At 42.5% G+C, this 25,996-nt stretch overlaps 1 protein-coding gene across 1 annotated transcript in view; it reads left to right on the top strand.

Annotated features, from left to right (window-relative positions):
• ABCA1 (ATP binding cassette subfamily A member 1) overlaps positions 1–25,996 on the top strand; it is a 141,227-nt gene that overhangs the window by 4,316 nt on the left and 110,915 nt on the right. The window contains exons 2-3 of the mRNA XM_034665569.1: positions 15,259–15,422; positions 23,966–24,059. Of these exons, the coding sequence (XP_034521460.1) occupies positions 15,357–15,422; positions 23,966–24,059 (160 nt within the window). The 5' untranslated portion in view covers positions 15,259–15,356. The remainder of the gene's footprint in view (positions 1–15,258; positions 15,423–23,965; positions 24,060–25,996) is intronic.

Genomic DNA, 25,996 nt, shown 5'->3' with positions numbered 1-25,996 from the left:
AGGGAGGTACATTTTAGAAGTATTTAAGGCCAGAGAATGAAAATCTCATATGTAGAACTGCTTTCAGATAGAGCTTTCGGTTACTCTACCATCCATTGAGATGATAAACTATATTAAAGCAAAGAACATTTATGTGAACAACAGACTGCAGATGCATCACACATGGTTCCTAGAACAAAACAAAGTTTGAAGTCCTGTCTTTTTCCATTTTGAAAACTTACTTTAAGACCTGATTTGAATGCCATCCCTCTCATAAACTGGATTCACTCCTCCCTGCCAACACAGAGTGAAAATTGTCCCCTTCTTTTCTACTCCCATAAGATTGGATCAGTGCACAGTTCATGCCATGTATTTAATTGCATTCTTTTGTTATAGTTAACATTTATTTGTATTCCTCTTGAGTGTATGCTTCTCCTCGAGAAGGTCTTTGATTCATTCTCCCCAGTCTTTAATTCAACCCCCTTGATATGAAAGAGGTTCAATAAAAGCTGACTTGAAGGACTCAGACAAAGAGAATGGGAAACTAATGTTTGTTTGCTCTATTTAGAATGACGGTGTAATTACAGAAAAGCATTAGAAATAGAATTATATGAGAACTGTAGTTAAGGTTAGGTTTATGATAGAGATTGAGAAATTTTAGTACATAGTCAATTTAGGCCAGCTTAGTTTTTGTTGAACAAACAATTCTGATTCCATTCAGTTTCATTTCTCTTTTTTGAGGCAGCTGTGATTTGAGAAAATGTGATCATCTGTGACATTTCACTTTCAAGTACTTTGATTTGCACATTAATTAATTTTTTAAAATAAGAATGAGATAATTCACTAAGTAATTTGGAATTTAAATACTTTAAAAAAAACCAAAATAATCTTTTAAGTATAAGATGTGTTCTTTTATTCATTCTCTGTGTGTGTGTGTATTTGTTTAAAACTCTGCAGTGTTTTCTATGCCAAATCCAACTTCCAAGAAGCATTTGAAAGCCAAAGCATTTTATCTGGCTAGTCTTGAAGTCCAGATGTTTTATCATAACTGGTATTTAGTGTGGGACATTTCCCAGAAAGAATTTTACATATATAACCAATCAGTGGTTGTCTTTTATTGGGAGAGGATTTTTAACAATTTTGAGCATATGATGAAAACAATGGATTCTCTTGGGAAAAAAAAAACATAGCCGTGCACACTCCAAGCTTTATGTGTAATTACATATATTTTACATATAATTTCAGAAATCCACTAAAGAGCCATGTGAGCTTGGGCAAGTCATTTTACTTTTCCAAGCTTTAGGTTCTTGGTTTATAAAATGGAAGTGCGGAAAGCACATGACTTTTAAAGAGCCCGTCTTGCATTTACATCCTCCAGCTCTAGGTCTGTATTTAGGAAAAGGATAATTCTTTGATTGGAGCTGCTTAGAGATATGTCCTTCAGGGCATCCTCAGCATTAGTGTAACAGATCATGTGGGTTTTGGGAGGTAGAGAGAAGATGCCCAGGGAATGCCTACGAGTATTCCTGATGAGAGTGAAGGTGGCACAAAACAGGTGATGGAAAGAGAGAAAAGTACAGGCAAGAAAGCTGTTGAAATTGCCTATTTATCTGTGTTAATGGAGGAAGACGTGAATCATAGAACCAAAAAGGCGTTCTCTGAAATGCAAAGGAAGGGGGAGTTGGTTCATCTCAATACATTTCAATAGAGCAAATATGATTTAGTAAGACATTCTTGTCTCCACTTCACCATTTGGAGAATCTCTCTGAAATAAAATATTCATTTGGACTCTTAATCCTGGACATCTCCAATATGGGTATAGGTTTTGCTTCTTATACTCACACCATAGTCCTGTTAAGCCATTACGTGGAAAGGCGTGCCAGTCCCTCAGAGTATGAGAATTGGACTAACCTGATAAGGATATTCCTACATATCGCTGAAGACTCTCACTGGGGATAGGTGGGCAAGACACAGAGCTTTCTGAAATATTGTCCTGAATTTGTTGTTCCAGAGATCACAACAGATTGGGACCAGAAGGAAGAAGATAGGAGAAAAAGGAGCAAGAGTTTTTAGGATTGAAGGAGGGGGGCACACAGGGAGGAAATACACTGCAAAGAAGTTGTTTGGGTTTCATTTCCCTATTTACACTTGCTTTGCAAAATTCCTGTAGGATGCCAGGTTGGGAATAATTGCTTTCGCCAAGGGTCAAACCAAGCTTGTTTTCTTGAAGAAGCAAGTCCCCAAGGGGGTGGCAGTTTGAAATCGATTGCATCTGGTGTTTAGGTGATCCAAGTTTGACATAAACGCAACAACGAGGGAAGCAACAGCTCTCCTTGGAAAGGCAGACAGTATGTGAAGACTCAGACTACAAAGTTTAGATTGACCTGAGGACCCTTCTCTACTCCCAGATGCAGGGCTTTGGGATGGAGGTGGCAGTTTATCTTAGCTGGGGTGAGGTGTGATCTCTGGTACCAGACAAGGGAGGGAAGAGGAAGATAAATGATTAGAAAAATGTGTTAATATACAAGATGTGCTAACTTATAAAAAAGCGAAATGTGCTAATATACAGAACATACCATGAAACTGATATTCATTTCTTTAGCAGATAGTTTTTCAAATACCATGTAAAGTACTAGGGTGCTGAACAAATGTCAAAAGACTTTGACGGTCTGCCACCATAATGATCTTCAGCTTGGCATTCAGGGCTCTTTGAAACAAGACTCTGACCTATTTTGACAGCTTCATCCTCCATTATAAGAGGCATACTTGAACTCAACTTGGTTTTTCACTGGTGATTAGTGTGGCCTAATAACTATTCATTAGCTGAATCTCCCTCCACAGGTTTTCCTCATGTCTCTGCCTTGGACGTTAGGAACCCCTTCTTGCTAGTTTTTGGCTTCTCATTGTTCTGGAGTCTCACATTCATCCTCTAGTTGCTTTTGTTTGCACTGCGCCCTCTGCTCCTGTTGCTCACTGACTGAGATTCTCCCCACTGGCCGTTTGTAGATGAGAGCAGGAGGGCTAAGCCTTCCGCCATGTCACCTCCTGTCATTGTCACCTTGTCTCTTTGGTAGGCGGCACATCAGCCACTCAGGTTCATTCAGTTGACTCACGTTTTTGTAATCATCAATGGATTTTTAAAAGTTAACCTTCTGTCGGTCCTCTAAATTGAAAACTGATCACGGTTGCCTCAAATAGAAAGTTATTCACAAAACAGAGTGAAAACAAGTTATTTTTCTCAACAGTTTTGTCTATAAAATAAACTTGCTTTCGAAATGTGCGAGTGGACTCTGGCAGTTGTTCTCGCTTTGTTAGAAAGGGGAATTAGCCCGTGTTAAAGAGGTGGTGAAGAGAAGGCTAAACAAAAACTTTCTCCTTAATGGAATTAAAATTTTTGTAAAGGCCAAAAAAGTGCTGAAAGGAATGAATTAATCTCATGGTGTGAGTCACAGTTTAATACTGTGCCTGTCCATCTAAAATCCTCTAAATGGAATTTGAGTAGCTCTTTTTTAAAAGATTGATTTTATTTATTTATTATTTATTTGAGAGAGAAAGCTCATGTGTGAGGAGGGGAGGGGCAGAGGGAGAAGCAGACTCCCTGCTGAGCAGGGAAACCCAATGGTGGGGGCTCCATTGCAGGATCCTGGATCTCGTGACCTGACCTGAAGGCAGATACTTACCCAACTGAGCCACCCAGGCACCCCTGGAATTTGATAGCTCTTAATCCATCTTGTGTTGTTCTTCTCACATTTGGGGGAATGTTGAGGTTGCCCCGTTTTTCAGATGGTGCCCCTGATAGAGTAGTTAAGTAGCTTACTCATGGTTCACATATTTTGCTAATGGCAACGCCTGGGATTCAAACTCAAGTCTGATCCCCAAGCTCCAGGCAGTTTTTTTTAGATTCGGAAGATCTCCTCCAGCCTCTTCATCATCAAGACTTGTTTTCTGTTCTGTGGCTCAGGGTGTAGAGTGACTTGCCTAGTTTCACACCCTAGCGGTCATTAACTGGAAATTAAAAACGTGGCCCCGTGTCTTTAACCCAGGGTTCTTACTGCTGTACCAGAATTTCGGGTAGTATTTACAGTGTCCTTTCAGGAGAGAAAAAAGAAATTGTGTCTATAAAAGTCTGTCCTTTTCAGCTTAAAATGGACACTGAATCCTTGAAAATTGGACTGGCCTCATTTACTTATTGTCTGTTGATGCAATTTGAACCTTAAGGGGTTTTTCAACTGTATTTGCTCTTTCTCCAATAAAAATTGCTCCTTGGTTATAAGTTTGAATGGGAAGGAAATCCCCACAGCAGTGCTGAAGGTTGTCTTTGCTGGGATCTGTTTCCTTTATGCAAAAGTACAAAGCCCTGTGCTAATTTTCGCCAGTTAAGATTAATTGTGATTCAAGGCAGAGTGTTTTGTGTGTGTGTGTGTGTGTGTGTTAACTTTAATGATTGTGTTCATTGAATAAGGACCTTGAGTTCAAGAGAAAGAAAGCCTTTGGTCAAGTTGTGTTTATTCAGTTGTCAGTCCTGTTGCAGGATTTGCAAATTTAGTGGAATTAGTGCCATTTTCCAGTTTTCAATCCTGGTCACATTTCACATGATCACAGCGTGGCTTTCTTCTCCTCCGCTGAGCAAATGGAAGGTTGTCTGACAGTGGGTTCAGATGGCCTCCATTAAGGTGAGTGCTGGTGCCCCTGGGGGCTGCAGGGACCGCAGGGCATGCTGTCCTTTAGGCGGAGCTCCATTTGGGGACGCCAGTGAGCACCTGAAGCAGATACTTAGCACAGGGCTGCCTATGAGATGGGTTTGTGCAGATATTTAAATGTCACTATAAAACCAGTGTTGAGGAAAGTAGGCTAGCAGGAGTTCCACCCAATAGTTTAGTGTCGTTTTTTTCCTTGAACACTTTTTTAAATCTGGCACATGAAATGTTTGAATTGTGAAAATCTTAATGACAGTGCTTTCTAGAAGGAATACTCAGAATCATAATAATATTGGAATAATGCAAATCTGTTTCCTCTGAGAAGAGCCTCCCAAACCTCAAATAATGGGGTTCATGTTGCCAGTATTTAAAAAAAAAAAAAAACTAACGTCCTTCAGTTTTTGTTTTTCAGAATCACAAGTATGCAAATTTAAACTTGTGATTTTATTCCTCTTTCTCCTTTTAATTTAGCAAAGCAGCCAGCAACCTGGTTTGTTTGGGTTACTATAGAGAAGGAGTTCAGTTGTAAAGTTGGGAGGGCAGAGCTTAGACCCTGTACCTCTGTGTCTGGCCTCGAACCCAGACTAAATTCTCACTTACCTAGTTACCTGGTCCTTGCTGGGCTACAGAAACAGAGACATCTCAGACACATGACGCAAGCCTGCACTGCCTCAAGAGCTGGCTGGTGGAAGAGGGTGTTCTGGACAAGATTGCTGGGTTTGGTCGCACACTTAGTGAGCTAGAACTGGACAAGAGCCTGCAGATTAGATAGCTCGTTTTGGCAAATTAAAGGGAATAAAGTATCGAGGTGGAAAAATTGTATCCAGGTGTTGCTATGCTTTGTTGAGCGAGGTTTTGACTTGAGCCTATGGGTGTAGAGTTCGAGTCCTGACCAGTGCTGACAGTCTTCTATTTCGGGTTGAGCCCCTAGGAGAGCTGTGCTTGGAGCTGGCATGCTCACAGGGATTGTAGGGCCTATGTCTAGCAAATTACAGATTCTCCTTTGCTCACATGAACTCAATGAAAATGAATGTCCTTCCCAACAAATTAGAGCGGCTTTGAGGACAACCAAAATAAATGCACTCCAGCTTGAACTTGAGTTTCTTTGAGCACAGCTAGACATTTTGTCATGCTTTTGGGCTAACTGAACCTTTACTTTCAATGATATTTCTGATTTGTTACTGTAGCAAGCCTCCTTTAATTCTTTTCTCCCATTCCTGAAGTCTGACTTCAGAAGCCCTCATTCCACAAATGTTTACGGGACATGGAATCATCCTGGGCGCTGGGTTCAGGATGGCAGAGATTAAGATGGTGCGACACGGTAGCTTGCCATGTGTGGCTTGCAGTTTAGCAGGGACTACCTGATGAGTCAGTACCCTGGAGAAGATTGCAGGGAGAGCTGAAAAGATGGAAGAAGTATAAGACCCAGGTAGCAATCGGTATGACATGGAGGCTGGAGGAAGTGGGGTGGAGAGGGAAACTGAGTCAGGCTCAGAGGGCTTGGAGGAAGGCAGCAGTGTGCTTGCGTGAATAGGAGCCGATTGCCAAGAGTGTGGAGAGAATAGCATAAGTGAGTGGTGGGGGTCCCCAAAAGGGGGCTTTGTGGTAAAACAATGCCAGAAGTGGCACCAGGATTTCAGGGTCACCCCCTCACATCTTCCACTGAGCTGGGCACTGGGGAAAGTTCCAGTTGGTTTTGGAAGGGCGTTTGGAGGAAGTACTACCTTCTGTGAACAAAGAAGAGAGAAGAGAGATTCCTTTAATAAACTGCCCACTTTGTGCCCCACCCCTGATGAATGCTTCACCCTGTGAAGTCAGCAGCACTAATCATTATAATAGCTACCATTTACTGGACACTTTCTTTGTTCCAGGAACTGACTTAATGTTTTGTATACATTATTAGTTCTATTTTATGGAGAGGATACTGGGGCTCAGAGTCCCTAGGGTCCCAGCACTGGTGAGTAGCAGAGTCAAGATTCCAACCCAGTTTTCTCTGACTCCAGAACCTCCCTTCTTTCAACTAGGCCAGTTAATTCTAGAAAATAAAAGAGTTAAGGATGGTTGGGGGGAGTTTGCTGTAAAGTAGCACAGACCCAAAGGAAGGGGAAGCCAGTGAAGGGATTTGGGTTTTTCTGTCCCCAAGTCCTTTGAGCGTGTTTATAAAAATAAACCTTTAAGGCTAGGAGAAATTTGGACATCTGAAGATGTTGACCCTTCAGAGATGTAAGCCAAACAAAATGGTTTTTGCTGATACAGTCACTAAGCTTTTTATCCTAAAATTCTCTTGAAAAACCCTCCTGTAACAACAATAGGGAGGGAACATGATAGTCAAGATTTTCTGCGAATAAAGGATTGATTGCTCATGGAGACTTGCTTGCTTGTGTTTCTACAGCTCAGGGTGTTTATGACTTCAATGGTTCCTTCTCTGCAGGCCCTTCTTACTTTGGCATTATGATAGTGGTTGAAAAAATTTTTTTTCTATGATCTATAATGTTGACAGGTTGATTTCTTTTCAACAGGAAAGGTTCTTTTTCCTATGTCCTGGGTACCCCCGACCACAGAGAAAGCAAATAGTTGTATTGTTTGCTGAAGTCTTTCTTTGAAGGTTGCTCTGTGTTTGTTTAATGGAAATCAGCAGGGGGAGAAGGGCTATCTCTAACATTTTGTTAGAATTTCTCCATAATTCTGCAGCAGTGAAACAAGAACTTGGGTACAGGATGGATTTGCTTTTGGAAACTGTGGCTCTTGACAGTTGTAGAAGTCCTGAGACTGTTTCAGTTAGCAGCAACTGCCACATCGAGAGTGATAAGTAGGATCTTTGGTTGTCCGAATATCAGTGACATGATAGAAATAGATTTAAACTTTGTGAGTCTCCTTTAAACTAGAGTCGTTGACAACAGGAGGAATAATGCTTCTCCAAGGCTAGTTATAGATTTGATAGTATTTGTGGATCTCTTTCAGTTTTTATGTATTCATTTATGTATTCATTTCATAGCCTTCATTTTGAAAATGAGCTTTTAGCAGATACTTTAGTCCAGGAAATTGAATATATATTCCTCTATAAACTAATTATTAGTAATAATCAAGTATGATAGATTTGGTACTTTAGTTTTTTTAATTTTTATTATTATTATTTTTAAAGATTTTATTTATTCATTCGACAGAGAGAGAGACAGCCAGTGAGAGAGGGAACACAGACAGGGGGAGTGGGAGAGGAAGAAGCAGGCTTCCAGCAGAGGAGCCTGATGTGGGGCTCGATCCCAGAACGCCAGGATCACGCCCTGAGCTGAAGGCAGATGCTTAATGACTGAGCCACCCAGGTGCCCCGGATTTGGTACTTTTAAAAAAGGTCCCCTGGAGTCAAATATTGTTAGAATTGATAAAATTCCTGGATCTGTACTTTTAAAATGAGTATCGTGATAGCAAAGCCTATTCTAGAATGATCGAAATCTCCTAGAATGATAGAATGGCTTCCTTTTATCCTTGACTTTTTACCTTGGAGGATTTCTTACATCTTTTTTTCTCCTCAAATTTAAGTATTAATGTGTTATGCTGTAAGTAGGAACACACCCTTAGGGATCGCTGAGTACCCGCACATGACCTTTCTGCAGGCTTCTAAGGGCCTAGTGACAATTAATGGCCGTTTCACTAAGTCTGTGGGTCTACAGGATGGTTGGGAAGTGCGAGGGGGTGGAATTTAGGGGGTTAGCCAGGATGGCCTTACGGGTAGAGAGCTCGGTGGCATCTGGAGACCAGAGAAGTTAAATTGAGGCAGTTAGATGAACTCCAGGCTTACTAAAGCTCCCCAGGGTCAGCCTGGGGGGAGAAGTCCCGGTCCAGATTCCCTCCTCCCACTGCAGCAGCCCCGTCCTGTCTTCAGTCAGGGGTGCAATGAGCCTGTTGCAGCCCGTTTTCTGACTGTCAGTAATCTCCTTGGCCTTTTCCCTGAGTGTTTGCTACTGACCCAGAGCCATATGGTCAGAGATGCAATTAAAGAACAGACCTTTTCCAAAGCAAGCATGCTCTCCTGGGCTTATGGGTTTCCTCTCCTAATTTTACAGGACCCTCCCCATCTCTGGAGATGAGGGGGCATAAACATCTGGGGTTCTTGCTCTTGAATCAACATCTCATGAATAGGCAATCAGTTAAGCTTTAGTGCCAACTCATTTTCAATTCATATGTGATATAGTTAAATCCTGCCTGAAATCAACCTGCTGCTTTGTAGGTTACTGGCTGGCTGTGTATTCATATAAGACATCTAGATACGTTTCATCAGGAGAGATGTTAAGTTGTTGTCACAAATTTCAACTTGTGTCTCATTCCTGGTTACTACGTAGACATTTGTCAATGAAGTAGAACATACACTTTATTTTTTTGTTTCTTTCTTTAAAATTTTAGAGAACTAACTGTCGTAAGACCACGGTTTTGGAAAAATGAAAGCTAGCTGCTGACTGCATGTTCTGGCTATATGAAGTGTCCGGGTAGAACTTGTAAGAAAAATGTGATCAGGAGAATAAACAGAACCAGAGGAGAAATATGATAGAAAGAGAATCTAACGGTTGTTGAAAAAAAGTACTTCTTGAGAAATGTGGGGGCAGCTCTAGCTCTCGGGGTTGAGTCTGGACAAGTCACTTGCTTTTTTGGAGGCTTCAGCTTTCCTCTAAGGTTGGGGCAGGGGTGTGGTAAGAACAGCTCTCCAAAACCACATCGAACTCTTTCTATCTGCTCATAAGACAGTTGGCTGGAGTAGGGCCACGTGAGGGCTTGTTCTCTTCTGCCGAGAGGGGCCAACTTCTCTGCCCCAGGGAGAAGTGGTGACAGGGTGGTCCCTGCTTGAAGACGGTCCTCCTCTGGCACATGCCATGGCTGAGGGGTCGTCTCCCCCATCCCTTAGATGGAAGCTCAGCTCTGTAGCTGGAAGGCCTGGCTTCACGTGCTCCCAGTGTTCTTGCCGGAAGGAAAATGACCAACCAACCCTTTGGTTACTGTAGAGACTAGGAGTTCCTGGCAGCAGTGCAAACATGTGCATTTTTTTTCCCGTTACATTTCCGTAGACAGATTAATGCTTTAGAAGGGTAGAAGGCAGTCACGGGAAGTAGTTCCTGTTTTTCTTTTGGCTTTGCCAAGTGGGGAAAAAAAACCCCTACCTTGTCTTTTTAGCAGGACTTCCTCTTTCTCTCCCCCCTTTTTTTCTTTGTATTTCCCATCTCTCTTTGAAACCTACACGTGAAGTTCAAAAGAGCCAAACGTTTTGGTGAGGAAGAGGGGTTGGGGAGAAGTGGGGTAGGTGCTGACTGGGGTCCTATACTTTCCTCTTTACACCAAGCTTCCTGTAAACCTGTAATTATAGGGGTTTTTTTTCTTTTGCCAGCGTCACTGAGTCTATCTGACGTTCCAGGTTTTGGTTTTGGGAAGGGCTGAAAGAATGCACAATTGCAGCTGTCATGGGGTGATCTTTTGCCTGTAGCACAGCTCAGTGTCATTTCACTGTCCTGAAGGCACTTCCTTAGAAAGGAGTTACCCTGCTCCCCCAGGCTTTCCCCTGATTCTGCTTTATTTTTCCTCATTACTCCTACCACCCACTGCCTTAACAACCCACCCCGACTTGTCTATTTTCCACCTGGAATAGAGGTTCCACAAGAGCAACAACTTTGCCTCTATTGTTCACTGCAGAATCTCCAGTGTCTAGAACAGCATCTGGCACATAATAGGCACTCAGTAAACATTTGTTGTGCTAATGGAACCCTTGCAGAGTGAAGACTTCCTAGTTGGTTGAATGAATATGTAGTGAATATTTTATCCACTATTCACCTTGCTAGTGAATCACACAATAATCAGACTTTACGCTATACAGTTCTCAGGTCCTCCAAGACATGATTGAACTTGTTCAGTAGATTAACTATTGTAATTGGAAGGCCAGTGATTTGTGGGGGAGGGAGTCAGGTTATTGATGTAGAATTTACATAACAATTAAATTTACCCTTTTAAAGTATACAGTTTGATGAGTTTTGATAAATGTCTATAGTTGTATAACAGCTACCACAATCATGAGATAGAATATTTCCATCACTCAGTGCTCCTTTTGCAATTTGTTTTCACCTCCACCCCCTACCACTGACCTGTCCTCTCATTGTTTTACCTTTTGAGAATGTCATGTAGTTATCTTTTGGGTAAATACCTAGCATGAAGTAGCTGGGCTGTACATAAGTCTGTGTGTAACTTTCAAGAAATTGCCAAACTGTTTTACAAAGTATCTGTTTGATTTTACATTCCCATAAGCAGTATATGAGCATTCCAGTTGCTTCACATACTTGCTAGCACTTGAAAATTTTAAAAATCTTAATACAACCAGATGTGTAGTAGTATTTCATTGTGGTTTTAATTTGCATTTCTCTGCAACTGTGAGGTTGAGCACCTTTGCTTATTCGAGAATGTTATGTTTTAGCAGTCTGTTGTATTCTCTAGGTAATAATAATTTTATAATATCCGTCGCATTTGAAGTGAAACTTTCTTTAAAAAATTGGTTAAGGATTTGAAAAGTCCTGGGGTACCTGGGTTTCTCAGTTGGTTAAGTGTCCAACTCTTGATCTCAGCTCAGGTCTATGATCTCTGGGTCATGAGTTCAAGCCCTGCACTGGGCCCTGCACTAGGCTCCACACTGGACAGGGAGCCTACTTAAAAACAAAAGATTTGAAAAGTCACTTCCTCTAGGTCCATACTGTACAAAAGAAGTTTAGGGTGTGGAAACTATGTTACATTTTGGCAAAGGGTGGTCCACCTGAGTGACTGGTGATGAGAGCCAGAGAGGGAGAGCACCTAGGACTTGAGCATGGAGATTGGCAGAAGGCAGATTTCATGGCTGTGCTGGTCTTGGGATGGCTTACTTGGGCCTTAGCTAAACCTGGTTTTTGTGGGAAGTAGACCTTGATTTAATTACATTTTCCCTGGATGCCCCAGGAGTCGCCTGGGAAAGCTCAACAGTCCTTTGTGGCTGCGGAGTGTGTGGTAGAAGGCTGCTGAACCTAGAGCTCCCTCTCTGGGGACAGTTTGCTGGAATCAGTTAATCAAGCTTGAGAAGTCAGTTGCTGCAGGCCCAGGAATGCCACCACTCTTATATTCTGTCCATCTCCTAGTTAATTAATTAAGCAAACATTGCCTGACTGGTTACCACATGCCAGGTACTAGGAAGACAGTGATGAAGAAAACAGGAATGGTTCCTGCAGACTCAGAATGTGAGAGAAATGCTTCAAGGGAAAACAGAGGCAGCCCTGGGGGCACCTGGGGGGGCTCCTAACCCAGGTGTCCATGCAGGGGAGGTTAGCAGGGCAGGATCCGGGGCAAAGGGCAGCTAAATGGAGACCTAAGATTGAGGAAGAGTTAGCCAGGCTGACAGTGCTGGGGGAAAGGGTTTCCGGGATAGGGAACGCACCAAAGAGTCCCGGTGGTAGGAGAGTGTGGCCCATTCAGAGCCTGTAAGTAGTTTCTAATGGGCATGGTTTAGGAGGTGGGGAGCAGCATGAGAGGAGTAGGAGTCATCAGGGAGACTAAACCCCAACACAGATTGGACCTCATTCTCAGAGCGGTAGGGAGCTGGCAAAGGGTTCTAAGAGGGGGAATAGCATATGTGGATATACAGTTTAATTGAATAATTGCAGCTGCTCTGTGATAAATGGATGGGAGCCAGGACAAGACTGGGGGTGGGGAGTCCAGTGAAGTGGCTGCTGTGGTCACCCCGGAGTGGGATGAGAGTGGCCTATTGACTGGCGGTGATTGTGAAGTAGGACCCTTTCCAGCTAGTAACTGGAAATGTGCATAAGGGCAGAAGCAAGTGTGGGACTAACTTTGAAACATTGAGAAATCTAGTACATAGTACTGCATTCTTTTTTGGTTTTGGTTTGTTTGTTCACTTCCTTGGAAAACTGATGTAGAAATGTCCCTTTGGCTTCAGTTACCTGAGCAGAGGGGTTTGGGCATTGCCAAACCCTCCTTTGTGGACAGAATTGCTCCAGCGACGATTGCTGTGTTCTAAAGTGGGAGGAGGGAATCAGGCAGGAGGCCAGGGCCATGCCAAGGTGAGTGGGGGATTTGGGGAAAGAAGCCTGCCTGCTTGTACCCAGCAAAGCCAGAGCAGAGCCTTCACTGCTGCTCTGGGCTACTTCTTCCTAACAACTTTCTCTGTTATGTCTCTTGGAGGGTCCCTGGGCTCAGAACCCTTGTCTGGAGATCCAGAAACTCTAGTCTCCAAAAAACTTCTTCCTGGCCTTTCTCATCTCATGAACACTCTATCAAGGTGTGTCTTCTTTTCCTCTGAGATTTTCCACTCAGTTTTGGGGTTTCTGTGCTCTGGTTTGGCTGTGAGGATCACTAACACTAGGCTGTTCAGATTTTATCTTTCCTACTTGGCCCCTACTATCTTTCCAGAAACCCAGGATGGGTTTGCTAGAAATAATGGAATAGAAAAGAATGTTTGGACAGGACGTAACCGTTTCTCTGTTAGAAGGTACTAACAGAACAGAGAAAGAAAAGTGGGGAGAAGGCCATTCCTTTCTTTGGCACTCACAGTGCGCCATGTACTGTGTCAGGAACTTATTTATATCACCTCATTTAGTTCTTCGAACATCATGCAAGGTAGGTGTTGTCATCTGCATTTTTTGATGAGGAAATTAATGCCTGGAGAATATAAAGGGTTGGTCAAGGGCACATAGTTGGGAAGCTGGGGCTAATTCCTACTGGGGCTCTTTCTGCTCCTTAATTGTCCTTTTTAAATTACAAACTTGCATTCCAACCTCCTCACTGTTACCTTGGGGATCTGAAAAGATTCATGTAGCTTCTAAATCAACTAAGTGATTCCTGGAGAGTAGCTTTTGCATGAGAAAAATCTAGCTAATTATTTATTTCAGTATTTCTGGAATGCAGGCCCTCTCCTAGGCCACTTACAAAACAATTTGGGATTACAAACATGTCTCACAGTCATTCTGGCTCTCAGTGCCTGGGAGGTCAGTTGACATCTTTAAACAACAAATTGCGAACAAAACGGATTCATTGCTGGTTTAACTCTTCTTTCTAGGGTGAGAAATTTTGGGGGTCTGTGTCCTAGAGATTTGCTGAGCAGATGATAAGGAAAAGAAATAGGTCCTAAAGCTTGAATATTTTGGAGGAATTCCTGATGTGTTGGATTGTCAACGAATGAATTAAATACGTAATGTAATAGTAGAGTCAGTCCTTCTTCTCAGACAACTGAAAACTCTGTCCAATCTCTTTTCTTCTCTAGAGGTTTTAAATGCAAGTCCTTGAAGGGGTAGGGGACAAAAGAGTAAAATCCTGCTAGTGGCTGATCTCTGCATTGAGATCTCATTTGGACTCACAGATTCTTAGTCCAGTACTTGGTTTTGTATCCATAAAGTGGTCACTGCATTCGTTCTTTTTGCTATTTGTTCCTCATGCCTAATGTCCCACTCCTACCTCCGCTCCACTCAGGGCCACCTCCGCTCCACTCAGGGCCACAATGATAAGCTAAGCTATTTAGAAGTAAAGCTGGTTTCCAGTTTCTGCCAAGAGTTCATGACTACCAAGTGCCCACAGGGCCTAGCTTTGACCTCTGTGTCCCTCCCTTCTTCATCTACTTTTTACTTTCTGCCCCTTCCCCAACTTTAATTTTAGTACGGCTACTTAATATAAATTCCAGCATTTAATAAATACAGTTGTTGAGTGGATAGCAGGGACACACAGAATGTTGTATCCCCTGTTTATGAGAACCATCCCTTCCCCCAGCATGGGGAAAGAGTCCTCCAAGGAGGTACCCGCCACACGGAGTAGTCGGGGCCTGTGCCCAAGTGCAGGTGAAGCAGAGCCAGGGTGTGCATATGTCTGGACGGTGGGAGCTTGTTGCTTTCACAGGTGGTGCTCTCCGCCTGCCTTAGCCGACTCGTTTCTCCATGGGGTATTGTTTTCTTTCCATAGACATGCAGTGCTGGGATTGTCCCCATCACCTGGGAACCAGGTGTCAATGGCACTTCCTCAGTGTTTACTCACGGTCTTCTAAGATGCACTGTGGCTTTCCAGATTGGGAAATTGCTTTATCGATGGTGCCATTTATCATTTGAAGGACACAACTGTGTGGCCAGATGAAAATGTAGTCCGTGGCAAATTTCAAGGAATACCATAAATTACTCCAGATTTGAGGCAAAACTTATAAACGCAGCTAACATGTTATGCAAAGGGAAGCATTTTCTTAGAGAGGTGAGGCAGGTCTCTGGGATTCCAGTATGCCATTTCCAACCTCAGTGTTTTGACCAAATACTTAAGTCTGTTTTCAGAAGTGCAGTTTTCGCTCCTAGACGATCACACCAATGGAGCTAAAATGGTAATGAGTAGCTTCTAGGCTGCTGCCAGAAAACCTCCAGAATCCCCATTTATAGGAGAATCCTGAAGCCAGGAGCTAGGGACTCAGGACTTCCTGAGAGCAGTGAGGACACCGATGTGGATATCGAGGTCTCAGGTGAGGGGGCTGGAGCAACAGCCCTCGCCGGCGTCTGCCTTTGCAATAACTGATAGCTCTCTCCCCTCCCGCTTTATCTTTCAGTTAATGACCAGCCACGGCCGCCCTGCTGTGAGCTGCGGCCACTACCTCCACGGGCTCCAGAGCCACACGCGGTTGCTGTGGGCAGCAGCGGAGGTAACATGGCTTACTGGCCTCAGCTGAGGTTGTTGCTGTGGAAGAACCTCACTTTCAGAAGAAGACAAACAGTAAGCCTGGGTTTCTCTGGTATGGGGGCGGGGGGCGCGGTTCTCCCCTGCTTTTCTTCATGGTTTTGAGTTGGGGGTTGGAGGAGGGAGGAGAGAGAATCTTCTTGGTTTTCCCAACGGGATTGAATGGATCTGGCCCTGGTGGGCACAGGTCTGTGTGGTCCCGAAATAGCCCCATTGCTTATCAGAGAGGGAAGATTTGCAGCCAGGCAGAAACGTTAGCTGTAGTGTGCTAGTGCCCAGACCGGATTCTGACCTCTGGAATCTGGCACAGAATTGCCCCCGACCATCCCACTCTTTCCCTTTGCTGCAGTCCTGCAGGCCCCCTGGCTCTCATGAGCACCCGAGGGCCCCTGTATTTCTGGAAGGTAGGAATGAAGTGAGTTAATGGCTCAGCTCTTAGAGACCAGATCTCTTCTCTTCGCGTCAGTGTGGATTCTCTCAGCTCCGACTGCAAGCCTGGAGGAATATAAAACTGAGATTTGTTTGATTTCTGTGGAGGGTTCTAAGCCGTTCGCTTCCTGGATGGGACACAGAATTCTTTGCGTAATCCTGAGAAGATCATCTTTAATGCTCGGGTGAATGGTATTTTTACACGGAGGAGGGGGAAGGCTGTGAAGCATGGTGAACTCCCGGAAGCTCGGACATCAGCTCTTGGCTTGTCTATCTCTGAACACTCTTGGACACCCCATCTAGTCTCCTGGGTTTAGCTGCACTGTTCCGTAGTTGGCTTCTTTTTTTTTTTTTCTTTAAAGATTTATTTATTTATTTTAGAGAGAGAGAGCGCAGGGGCTGGGGGCAGAGGGAGAAGGAGAGAGAATCTCAAGCGGACCCCCCTGCTGAGCGCGGAGCCCAACATGGGGCTCTATCTCATGACCCTGAGATCATGACATGAAATCAAGAGGCGGACACACAACCAACTGAGCCACCCAGGCCCCCCTGCATTTGAGTTCTAAATCTGTTTCCCACCTTGCCTTTTCTTCTGAGTTCTAAGCCTGTGTCCCCACTAGGCTATCTTAACTAAGCTTAACTAAATGTCTATAACCAAAATGATCATCTTTCTTAGACTCAAAGAGCCATGAGAGACCTTTGAGAGAATTTAATTAGTGTTTCTCAAACTAGAATAATGCTCGAAACTTCTTTAAAAGAACAAAAATGTCAATGTCCCCTTGTGTTCATGAAATTTCTTTTTTATTGTAATGTTACCTAAATGTGTACATATGTGAAATTAGATATAAACCTCTGTACTTATAGGTTATTACACAACCATATGACCCATGCATACTTACAAATGAAATGCAAACAAAATTGCAAAACCAATACAATTCAAATTAACATTGTTAATGTAGTGAGACAGCTGCCCTTGTTCAGCTGAAACCAAATTGTAAGTAGTAATGTGAATATGGTAGTGAATGCAGTAGTGCGGACTCTTTCTGAGTTTAGACAGTCTATATTACTATGTGCTAATGATTCCATTCTTCAGCCACTTTTCCAGTGACCTTCATTGGATGTCATTTGGCTTTCATTTGGTCCAGTCTCATCATTTATAAATTGCGTCTGCATCTGTTCCTTTCTCATTAGTCTGCTACAATTATATTGGTGCCAACACAATCACAGACACAAATATAAACCTAGGCTTTGAAATCTTGTGCCAGAAGTAGTTATAAAGTAGGCATTCAGAAAATTTGGTTATGTTTATTTTAATTTGTTTAGATGACCACTAAAATGAAAACACAAAATGTTTAAATTCCTCACAGAGACCTCATATTTAGTACCTCAGGAATATATATTCTAGTCTGAGAAACAATGATTTTAAAAAATTTTTTATCTATTTATTTTTTTAAGCCCCTCATGTTACAAGTAGGGACCTGAATCTTAAGGTCACTAGTCAGAGAGTGGAAACTAGAATCTATGTATCCTATCTGTCTTGGTGATGATAATAATAGTAAAATATAGCATATTATTATATAATATAATAAAAGCAAACACCTAGAATGAGCTTCCATGTGCTAGGCACTTAAGTGGGTTATTAAATTAGATTAATTCTTTGGAACCCCATGAAGTACTGTTATTTCCTTGTGTGGTAGATGGGGTACTTGAAGTACAGAGAGAGTTTAAGTAATCTGTCCGAGGTCCACACAGCTAGTCAGGAGCAAATGTAAGGTTCAAATCTAGATAACCTGACTTTAGCATTGGTACTCTAAATCACTATGTCAAATTGCTTTTCAGTAGTATCATTTTTTCTAGTTTCGGTCTCAAAATCTTGATGTTTCTGACCTTTTCCTCACCTTTGCTCCCGTTTCTCCTGGCTGTTCCCAGGTCTTGGTGTTTCCAGGTCCTATGTGTTCATCACCTGTCCTCACTTCTTAACTACAGTGTGGTCCAGGTCTCCTGCCTCTTCTCATCCTGGTGGCAGCAGCCCACATGATGGGAAACTGTCTCTGTCATAGTGTGTCCATTAGCCACTGAATGATGGAAAGAACTGTATCATCTTAGCAATGAAAGCAGGGCTCAAGGGTAGTCCAGTCCATACCTCTCATTTTACAGATGAGAACACTGAGACACAAAGCAGAGGAGGGACTTCCCCAATGTCAAGCAAGGACTCAGGAGCACAGGGTCCTGGAGTAGGAGGTGAGGTTGAGCCATCCAGGCTGGGCCAGCCTCCACTGGTCTGGAGCTGTTTGCTTCTTGCTTAGTATTGCTTGTGGGTTTAAAAAGTTAGGATTAGAGAGATAGGCAGGCTTTAGTCAAAGGCGGTTTGTAGCCTTATGGAAGTTTTTGTTGGCGGAAGTAAAGATACAGCATCCTGACCCAAAAGGGGTTTTCTAGATGATACACTACAAGCCTATTAGCTTGTCCTTCTTCCCTTCCTGATATCTAAAGGAAATGTGTTTTGCTGAACCAGAAAAAAGGGTAGTTTATTTCAGGTTATAGATGCTTAAATTGTCAGAGCTGGAAAGATCTGTCCTGCCCCTTGTATGGTTGATGGAACCTGGGATTCCAGGCAGGGAGCAGGGGTCCAGAAAGGGTTAGTCATGGAAGGAGCACCAGAACCAGTTTCTTGGTGGCCCTAACATTTTCTTTTTTTTTTTTTTTTAGCGCGCTCTGCTTTGTCTGCACTGAAGGTTTAATGCCCATGGATGTTAAATGCTGACTAGTAGCTACTTCCCAATCTACCTGGCTTGGATTTCTGAATTATATTGTTCAGACAGTGGGACCTGTTAAGAGTTTTGGTGCCACTTTGTTAGCTCACATAGTCAGAACCAGCCCTGCCCACTAGGCAGGGGAAGAAACTTCATGATAGTTCTTGCCCACAATGTGTGGAAAATCATTGCTCGTCTCCCATTTTCTCAGATCCTAGAGTATACACACTTGGGCCCAGAGCCTGGCACTCAGGGTATGCTGAAAACGTATTTGCTGAACGAGTGGTAAATGTGTCAAATAGGCCATCAGTTTGCAGGTCTCAAGGAGTCTCCCATGTTGTGTGCTGCTGCCAGGAAGAATGTGTGAAAGCTGGGAGCTGAGCAGTACACCCCAGAATAACCCCATGGAAAGGCAGCCTTTGCCCTTTCTCTCTGTGTCCTTGTTTGCTGATGAATCCTGGGGACCTCTCTTGTGCCGTCATTGTCCCCTCATGGGGACCATCAATCAGGGTTAGCTTTCCGTTGTTTCTGTTGGGCAAAGAATACACTGAGTTGCGAAAGTTGGGTGCAAAGCTCAGTTTGGGTCCAAAGTAACGGTTAACTTGTGTGGGCGGCAGTCATTCAGCACAAACAGGGCTTGGGACAGGAAGGGCGAGGGGCTTTGGAGTTCTTAGGATCCTCATCTGGTTTCAGGCAGAGCCAGAGGCCAAGGTCCCATGGAACAGATGGGACAGTGTGGTCATATGGCCCCTCTCTTTTGCCTTTGCTGTTAATTGTCTCCATGAGATCTGATTAGCCATGTGGCTGTGAAAATAGGTAATTCTAATTTTTGCATAGAGTATCAGCATTTGGACATTGGCTAATAATAAGGAATAAACTATTAAATAAATAAAAATTAAAACTCCTCATTTAAGAGCCATTAGAGAATTTTCCAGGTAGATGAAAAATTTCCACATTCCCTCCCCACTTCCGGTTCCAACTGATACATTTCTCCCTTGTCCTTGTTCCTGGCCTGGTAGTGATGGTTCAAATCCAGATAATAATTCTAATTTTTATTTAATTCTAATTCAGTTCTAATTCCAGCTTGGCCACCATGTGCCTCGGTGGCTGAGGGAAACCCACTTCTCTTGAGTTTTCATTTCGTCTTCTGTGGAATGAAGAAAGTTGGAACATATAGCCGTTTATTGTTTCATTTGGATAAGTGTTTATTGAGCACCTACAACATGTGGGACAGTGTGCTGGGTGTACAGTGGTGAAGTAGACAGACTCGATCCTTGCCCTCGCAGAGTTTACCGTTCAGTGAGGGAAGCAGGTATGAAACACATGATCACAGAAGTAAAAATAAAATAACCAGCTGTGTTAGGTGTTAGGAGGAAAATAAATCAGACCAACTGTGGCACTGTGTTGGATACCACCTGGCTATGGATAGGGGCTTAATTTAGGATGGAAGGTTATGACATGTAAGCCGAGAGCCCTGATGTTCAAGCCGGGGAAGACCAGGGGCCTAGAGAGTAGGAGCACCAGATTCCAGGTAGAGAGATAGAAGGTGTGAAGACCTTGGGGCCTAATGCGTGCTCCTGAGTCAAGGAACAGAAAAGCCAGCGGCACTGGTGTGGTGAATGGAGACTGGCTCGGATGAGTTGGGGATCGGCAGGGCCAGATCATGGCTGGCCTTGGAGCTGGGGAAGGGCTGTTGAATTTTATTTTATGTGCAAAAGAAGTCTCTGAGGTGGATGGGTCATGTTGATGAGGATCGGATTGTGGTCCTTGGCACTGAGGGACTTGAATGACAATAGCCCAAGGTGACAGTTGTCATTATCACATGTATATGTACCATTTTATGTTCTGTTTTCTTCTTTCATTTGACATTATTTGGTGTGTATGTTCCCATATTTCCAAGTAATCTTCATATTTATAATAATGATTCTTGATGTGTAGACTGCGTTTTATAGTTTTGAAATATTTTATACCCTTTATCTTCTGAAATTTCAAAGCAATTCTGAAAGGCATGCATTAAAATTGCTGCTTCACAGGTAAAGAAAGTATTGTAAATTAGGAAGTTAGTAAGAGAAGAATCTTTTGGCCCCAAATTTATCATCACAGGATGCTATTGACATTCCTGGTAGTTTTACAATAATCTACCAGTGTAGTTTTAATTTGATAAATTCATACCCTATTGCCAACATTTGGACATTTATTTATTAACTCTCTGGGCCTCAGTGTCCTCATCTGTAAAATGGGTACAAAAGCACATGGGAGTCACTAAGGCTGGGTTCAAGTACTGGTGCACTCTCTTATCAGGTTATGGGTGATAACTTCTCCAAATCTTAGCTTCATGGTAACAATTCAAGCTATCTCACAAAGTCATTATGAGAATGAAATATTAGAAATGAGATATATAAAAATACCTGGTATACAGTAGGTGCTCACTACCGGCTGTTAACTGTTATAATTCATGTTACCTCTGTGGAACCAGTTGATGTTTTGCGATCTTGCCACTGAGTGCGGTCATTTCCCACCTGGGCCCCCTGCTGTGTCAATGCCATGTGGCCTCTGGAGTTGGGCGGAACTGGCAGTTAATCTGAACTCTACCTCTTATCTCCATGACTTGCCCCTCCTTGAGCTTTAACCTTGCCATATACAAAATGGGGACAGTAATGGTTCCTCCATCACTTGGTTGTTTGGAGGATTAAATGAGATAATCCATGGGTAATGTGCCTACTACATATTGGACTCTAAATACTGTTTGTCCTAAATGTACAAATGGTAGCTTCAGAGTGCCGAGGTTGGTGACTATTTATCTTACTCATACTCTTCATTTAATTTTGTTTTTTTTTCCTAAATTCATTAATTCTTTTCTGAGTTCATTCCCAGTTTTGCCATTTTTAAAAAGTTTTGTTCCTGTTTGTAAATATTTGTAAGTGATTTTATTTAACTGTAAGCTTGTAATGCATATACAATTTTGTGTTCTGCTTTTTCCACTTAATTTTACATGGTTAATAGTGTCTGTGTTTCATAGATGTAATGATAGCATAATACATTGTCCAGTAGATGTACCATAATTTAGTCATTTCCCCAGTGCTGTGCGACTAAGTTGTTCCCAATATTTTGCAATTACAGTGTTTCAGTGGATGAATAACTTCACGTATATAGCTTTTTGAGATTTTAAATTTAGTTCTGTAGGATGAATCCCTATGCATATTACTTGATCAAAGGGTATAAACGTGTCTTTTGACTACATATGGCCAAATTGCTTTCCCAGAGGGCTCAACTGATTTATATTTCCATCTTTATTATTTCATAAACTTCAGTTCATTCTCTTACTCAGCATTTTTTAAGACTTTATATGTGGCAGGCGAAAAGTCCTTTTTAAATAGGGCCCCTGCTGTGCCACGTGCTGGTGAAGGCAGGAGTACATGGGAGACTCCAAGGAGGGACTTCCAACTCTGTTGGTAGAAGAGATCAAATGTCATTTGAAAGCTTGGAGATTTCAGTGTGTGTTGCCTCTTGGGATTATTTATAGAAATATTAGGAAGACCAGCCACATCTTTGGTTTTGGAGACCCCATTGACAGCATGCTTTCTTCCAAAGAGGGACCCATTTTTACCCCCACCTCCCACCCTCCCGCTGACTGTGCTGTGTGCTATCAAATAGTATAAACTATTCTTCATGTCGTATGGTAACTGGGTTTTTGTTCCATTCAAGAAGTAAAACATGCTCATTATGGAACATTTAGGAAACGCAGGAAAGTATTAAAAAAAATCACCCATATTCGTATCACCCCAGGACATCTACTATTATCATCTTTGTATTTCCTTCCAAAAAGATTTAAAAAAGAGTTTAATGTGTAATCATATCAAAGGTCTTTGGAAATTAAAAATGGGTTATTTAAAATACCAAAATGCAACAATAAATGATAAAGAAGCTAAAAGAATCTGAAGGACCAGCAAGAGCAGAGAGATTTAATTAATTATGATCTATTCACAGTATGGGATATCAAAATGGCCATTAGAGTCCATTTTTTAAGAGAATATTTTTATGTCATGGAAAATACTCCCATTATAATGTTTAATGAAAAAGCAAAATACAAAATTATATATGCTATATAATGTCAGTTTTGTAGAGAAAAGTATTCATGTATGCATAGAAAAAAATAAAAATATTAATAGAGGGGATTGTTAGCTCAGTTTACTAGGGATTATCTTTGGAAAGTAGCATTAAGGATGATTCATATTTACTTTCTTCTACTTTTCTAGAATTTTTTAATTTCAAATTTTCTATAGTAAAAATGTATGGACTTTAAGATTAAGAAAAAAAATTCTGTTTGGAAAAAAAGGGAGGATTTCAGGCCAGTGTTCTATTGACTTTGTGGCTCTGCAGCCACAGTTTTAATTACTCTTAACCACGAGCCCCGTGACTCTTCCAGGCTCTTTGGTGTTCATCCTAATTAGAACCTCAGAGTCTAGAAATGAAGGGAATGAAAGAGGTGAGAGTTTTCGGGCGGTGTAACTAGTTGTCTGAACACTCCTGGTTCAATTAAAGTATGTCTAATGATTTCCATCCTGTCCCTGGGCTTATTTATTCTTTGGTAACTCACTGAGGCAGGGTTTTCCTTTAGAGACACTGCATTGTTTTAACCAGTGGATCATGCTTACTTGTAATTTTAATGATCTTCTAACCCACGTGAGAAGATGGTACTGAGACCTTGATAGACGGGGAAGAAGAACTTTGCACTTTTCCCAGCTCTTTCCAGTCTTGGAGGCACAAAGGGCCATATGGAACCCTGTGTCAATTTCCATTGTCCTTTGGAGCCCTCTTCTCAGCCCTATGTTGGGGCAGCTGTGTGTGCACATCTTTGGTGTGGAGCAGAGGTGGTGTGTTGAGCAGAGCAGGTTGCCCCACCCTCTCTTTTCCACAAAGGGTCCTTCCCTACCAGACGCTGCCCTAGGGCTGGGAATGCAAAGCTGACTCAGTGCTTGCTTTCATGGGGCTCATTGCCTGAGGAAGCCAGTGATAGATGATTTCAGGCTGGAGGAAAAGGCTTTGGTAGGAATATGCATGGGTTATTGTTACAGGAGAAGGGCTTCTCATTTAGCCTGAGATTTTAGTAGAGGAGATGGTGCCGGAGTGTCTTGAAGAATGAATAGTAAGTAATGAGCCCGATGAAGCAGGATAGGAAGGGTTTTCCCTTTCTTAAGGAGAATACAGAGGTATGGAATAGCATGTTATAACATGAGAACTGCAAACAATTCAGTGTTGTGGAAGCCTGGAGAGTGGTGGGAGAGGCTGGACAGTCCATCAGTTGTTTAATTAACAGCTATGGATTTCCCAAAGCCCAGTAGAGTTAAGCACCCATGTTAATTTTCAAACTCACAGTGTTCTGTCTTATTTCCCCCTCAGTGTCAGCTATTGCTGGAAGTGGCCTGGCCTCTATTTATTTTCCTGATCCTGATCTCCGTTCGGCTGAGCTACCCACCCTATGAACAGCATGAATGTAAGTATCTGAGCATCCCGGGTGAGACTCTGCTGGCACTCGACATCCAGGCAGGGGACGTGGACTACATTTGACCTGTCCCAAGATGCTATCTTTAGGAAACAGCGCACATGGTTTGGAAGAGAAAAGCTTCCAATTTTTTGATAAGGCGTGAACTCAGGAAACCATTTTCGTCCTAGCAAATGGTGATAACAGTAATTAAAATAATAGCCAACATCTGTTTCATACATTTTAGATTGTGAAAATAGAAGAAGCTTACCACTAAGTCAGAGGATGGTGATTAAAAGAGCCCCCTGAGGCAGTGCCTTAACTCAACTGTCATCTGGACCCTGCCAGGTTTTTTTCATATCATTATGTCTTTATTGCACAGTTGTAAATCAGGGAGCATATCATTTTAAGCAGCATTTGTATAGAACTGCTCAGATCAACTAATATTATTTCTTTGGATTGTCATTAACAGCCTTGTATAATAGACCTTCACTGTTAGCATTTGCTTTAATTTCTTGATAAGTAAATTGGGGCTCCAGAAAGTGCAGGGACTTGCCCGAGGTCACACATGTAATAAGTGACACAGAGGAAATCGAGTTCCGATCATGTGACTCCTGGGCATGTGTTTGGATGATGGCCTCTGTATAGTGAGGGTAGAAAATACAGTAGTGGCTAAGAACACAAGCTCTCGATGTCAGGTGACCTGGGTTGAATCCTGGCTTCGACGCTTACTAGGTATCTCACCTTGAGCAAGTGACTTCACTTCTGTACCTGAGTGTCCTCGACTCTATCATAGGGGAATGACAACACCTACCCCACGTGGTTGTCCTGAGTGTCATTCTGTCATCACTGTCTTTGTCTCCTGGCTCGGCTAACTGGGAAGGGCTGACTGCAGAAATGTCCCAGTCTGAAAGGTCACATTTATATGGGAGGTTTCACTGGCACCTCTGTTTCATTGCTTCAGAGCCTTTTCCTGCCATCAGCTAGCTCCACTCACAGCCCACCGACTGTGCAGGCTTTTGCAGGATATTGTTCTTCAGGGAAGAGATGGGGTTAGGGACACCTTTTAACTGTGTTCTTAGTCTGGTCCCCTCTCTCTCACAGCACATAGTGGCAGATATTTACCTGCTAATTTGCTAATTCATCTTATACATATTCAAGTTAAAAAAAACCCCAAATCCACAAAACCTCAAGAACATTCTACCAGATGTGATTTTTCTGATTTCGCCAGAAAGGAAAAGAGCATAAAATGAAATTTACACTCAATTTGTGGGCCTGGGAGGTAATTCTGCCTTCTCTTTGGGTGCCCCAAAGATTAATGAACAGATGCATATTTGATTTTATTTTAGCATTACCCTCTGCTTCACTGAAGTACATGTTTTAGGGTTTTAGGGAAAACTCAGCCTTTTTATCTTCTAGGCTATGCTGTCTCAGGAATGATCACAAGCAGGCAAGATAGTGTAGTGGAAATAGTGCACACCTTGGCATCAGACAAATTCGGGTTTGTTTGGATCCTTGCTATACTGCTTGCTCAGGTCATGATCTTGGGCAAATTGTTGAATTTTAACCCAGATCCCTCTGGATCTAGACTATAGATTCTAAGAAATGTGAAATCGCTATACCTACAGAAGGCAGATGACACTTTTGCCCCCACCTGTGCACTTCTTGCAACCTTACGCTCCTATTCTCACCACCTTCCAGGGACCTAGCTAGAAGGGCAGAGAGCTAAGATGAAGCCTGCAGAGATGTCTTGTTTCTGGGAACAAAGGATTGGTGTATAATTCTTCCCCATAAATCTTTCCCAGTTTGATTGAGAGCCATCAAGGTCCTAATTACTTCCCTGGGCCCTGGGGGTCCATTATGCTATTTGATTGTTGTCCTGTATACCAAATGCCAAATCCCCATACTGCCTTTTTTTTTTTTTTTTTTTTTTTTTTTTTTAAATTGAG

This window comes from Ailuropoda melanoleuca, chromosome 7 (assembly GCF_002007445.2).
Source record: "Ailuropoda melanoleuca isolate Jingjing chromosome 7, ASM200744v2, whole genome shotgun sequence".
Classification (NCBI taxonomy): Eukaryota; Metazoa; Chordata; class Mammalia; order Carnivora; family Ursidae; genus Ailuropoda; species Ailuropoda melanoleuca.
This window is presented reverse-complemented; position numbering and strand designations above follow the sequence as displayed.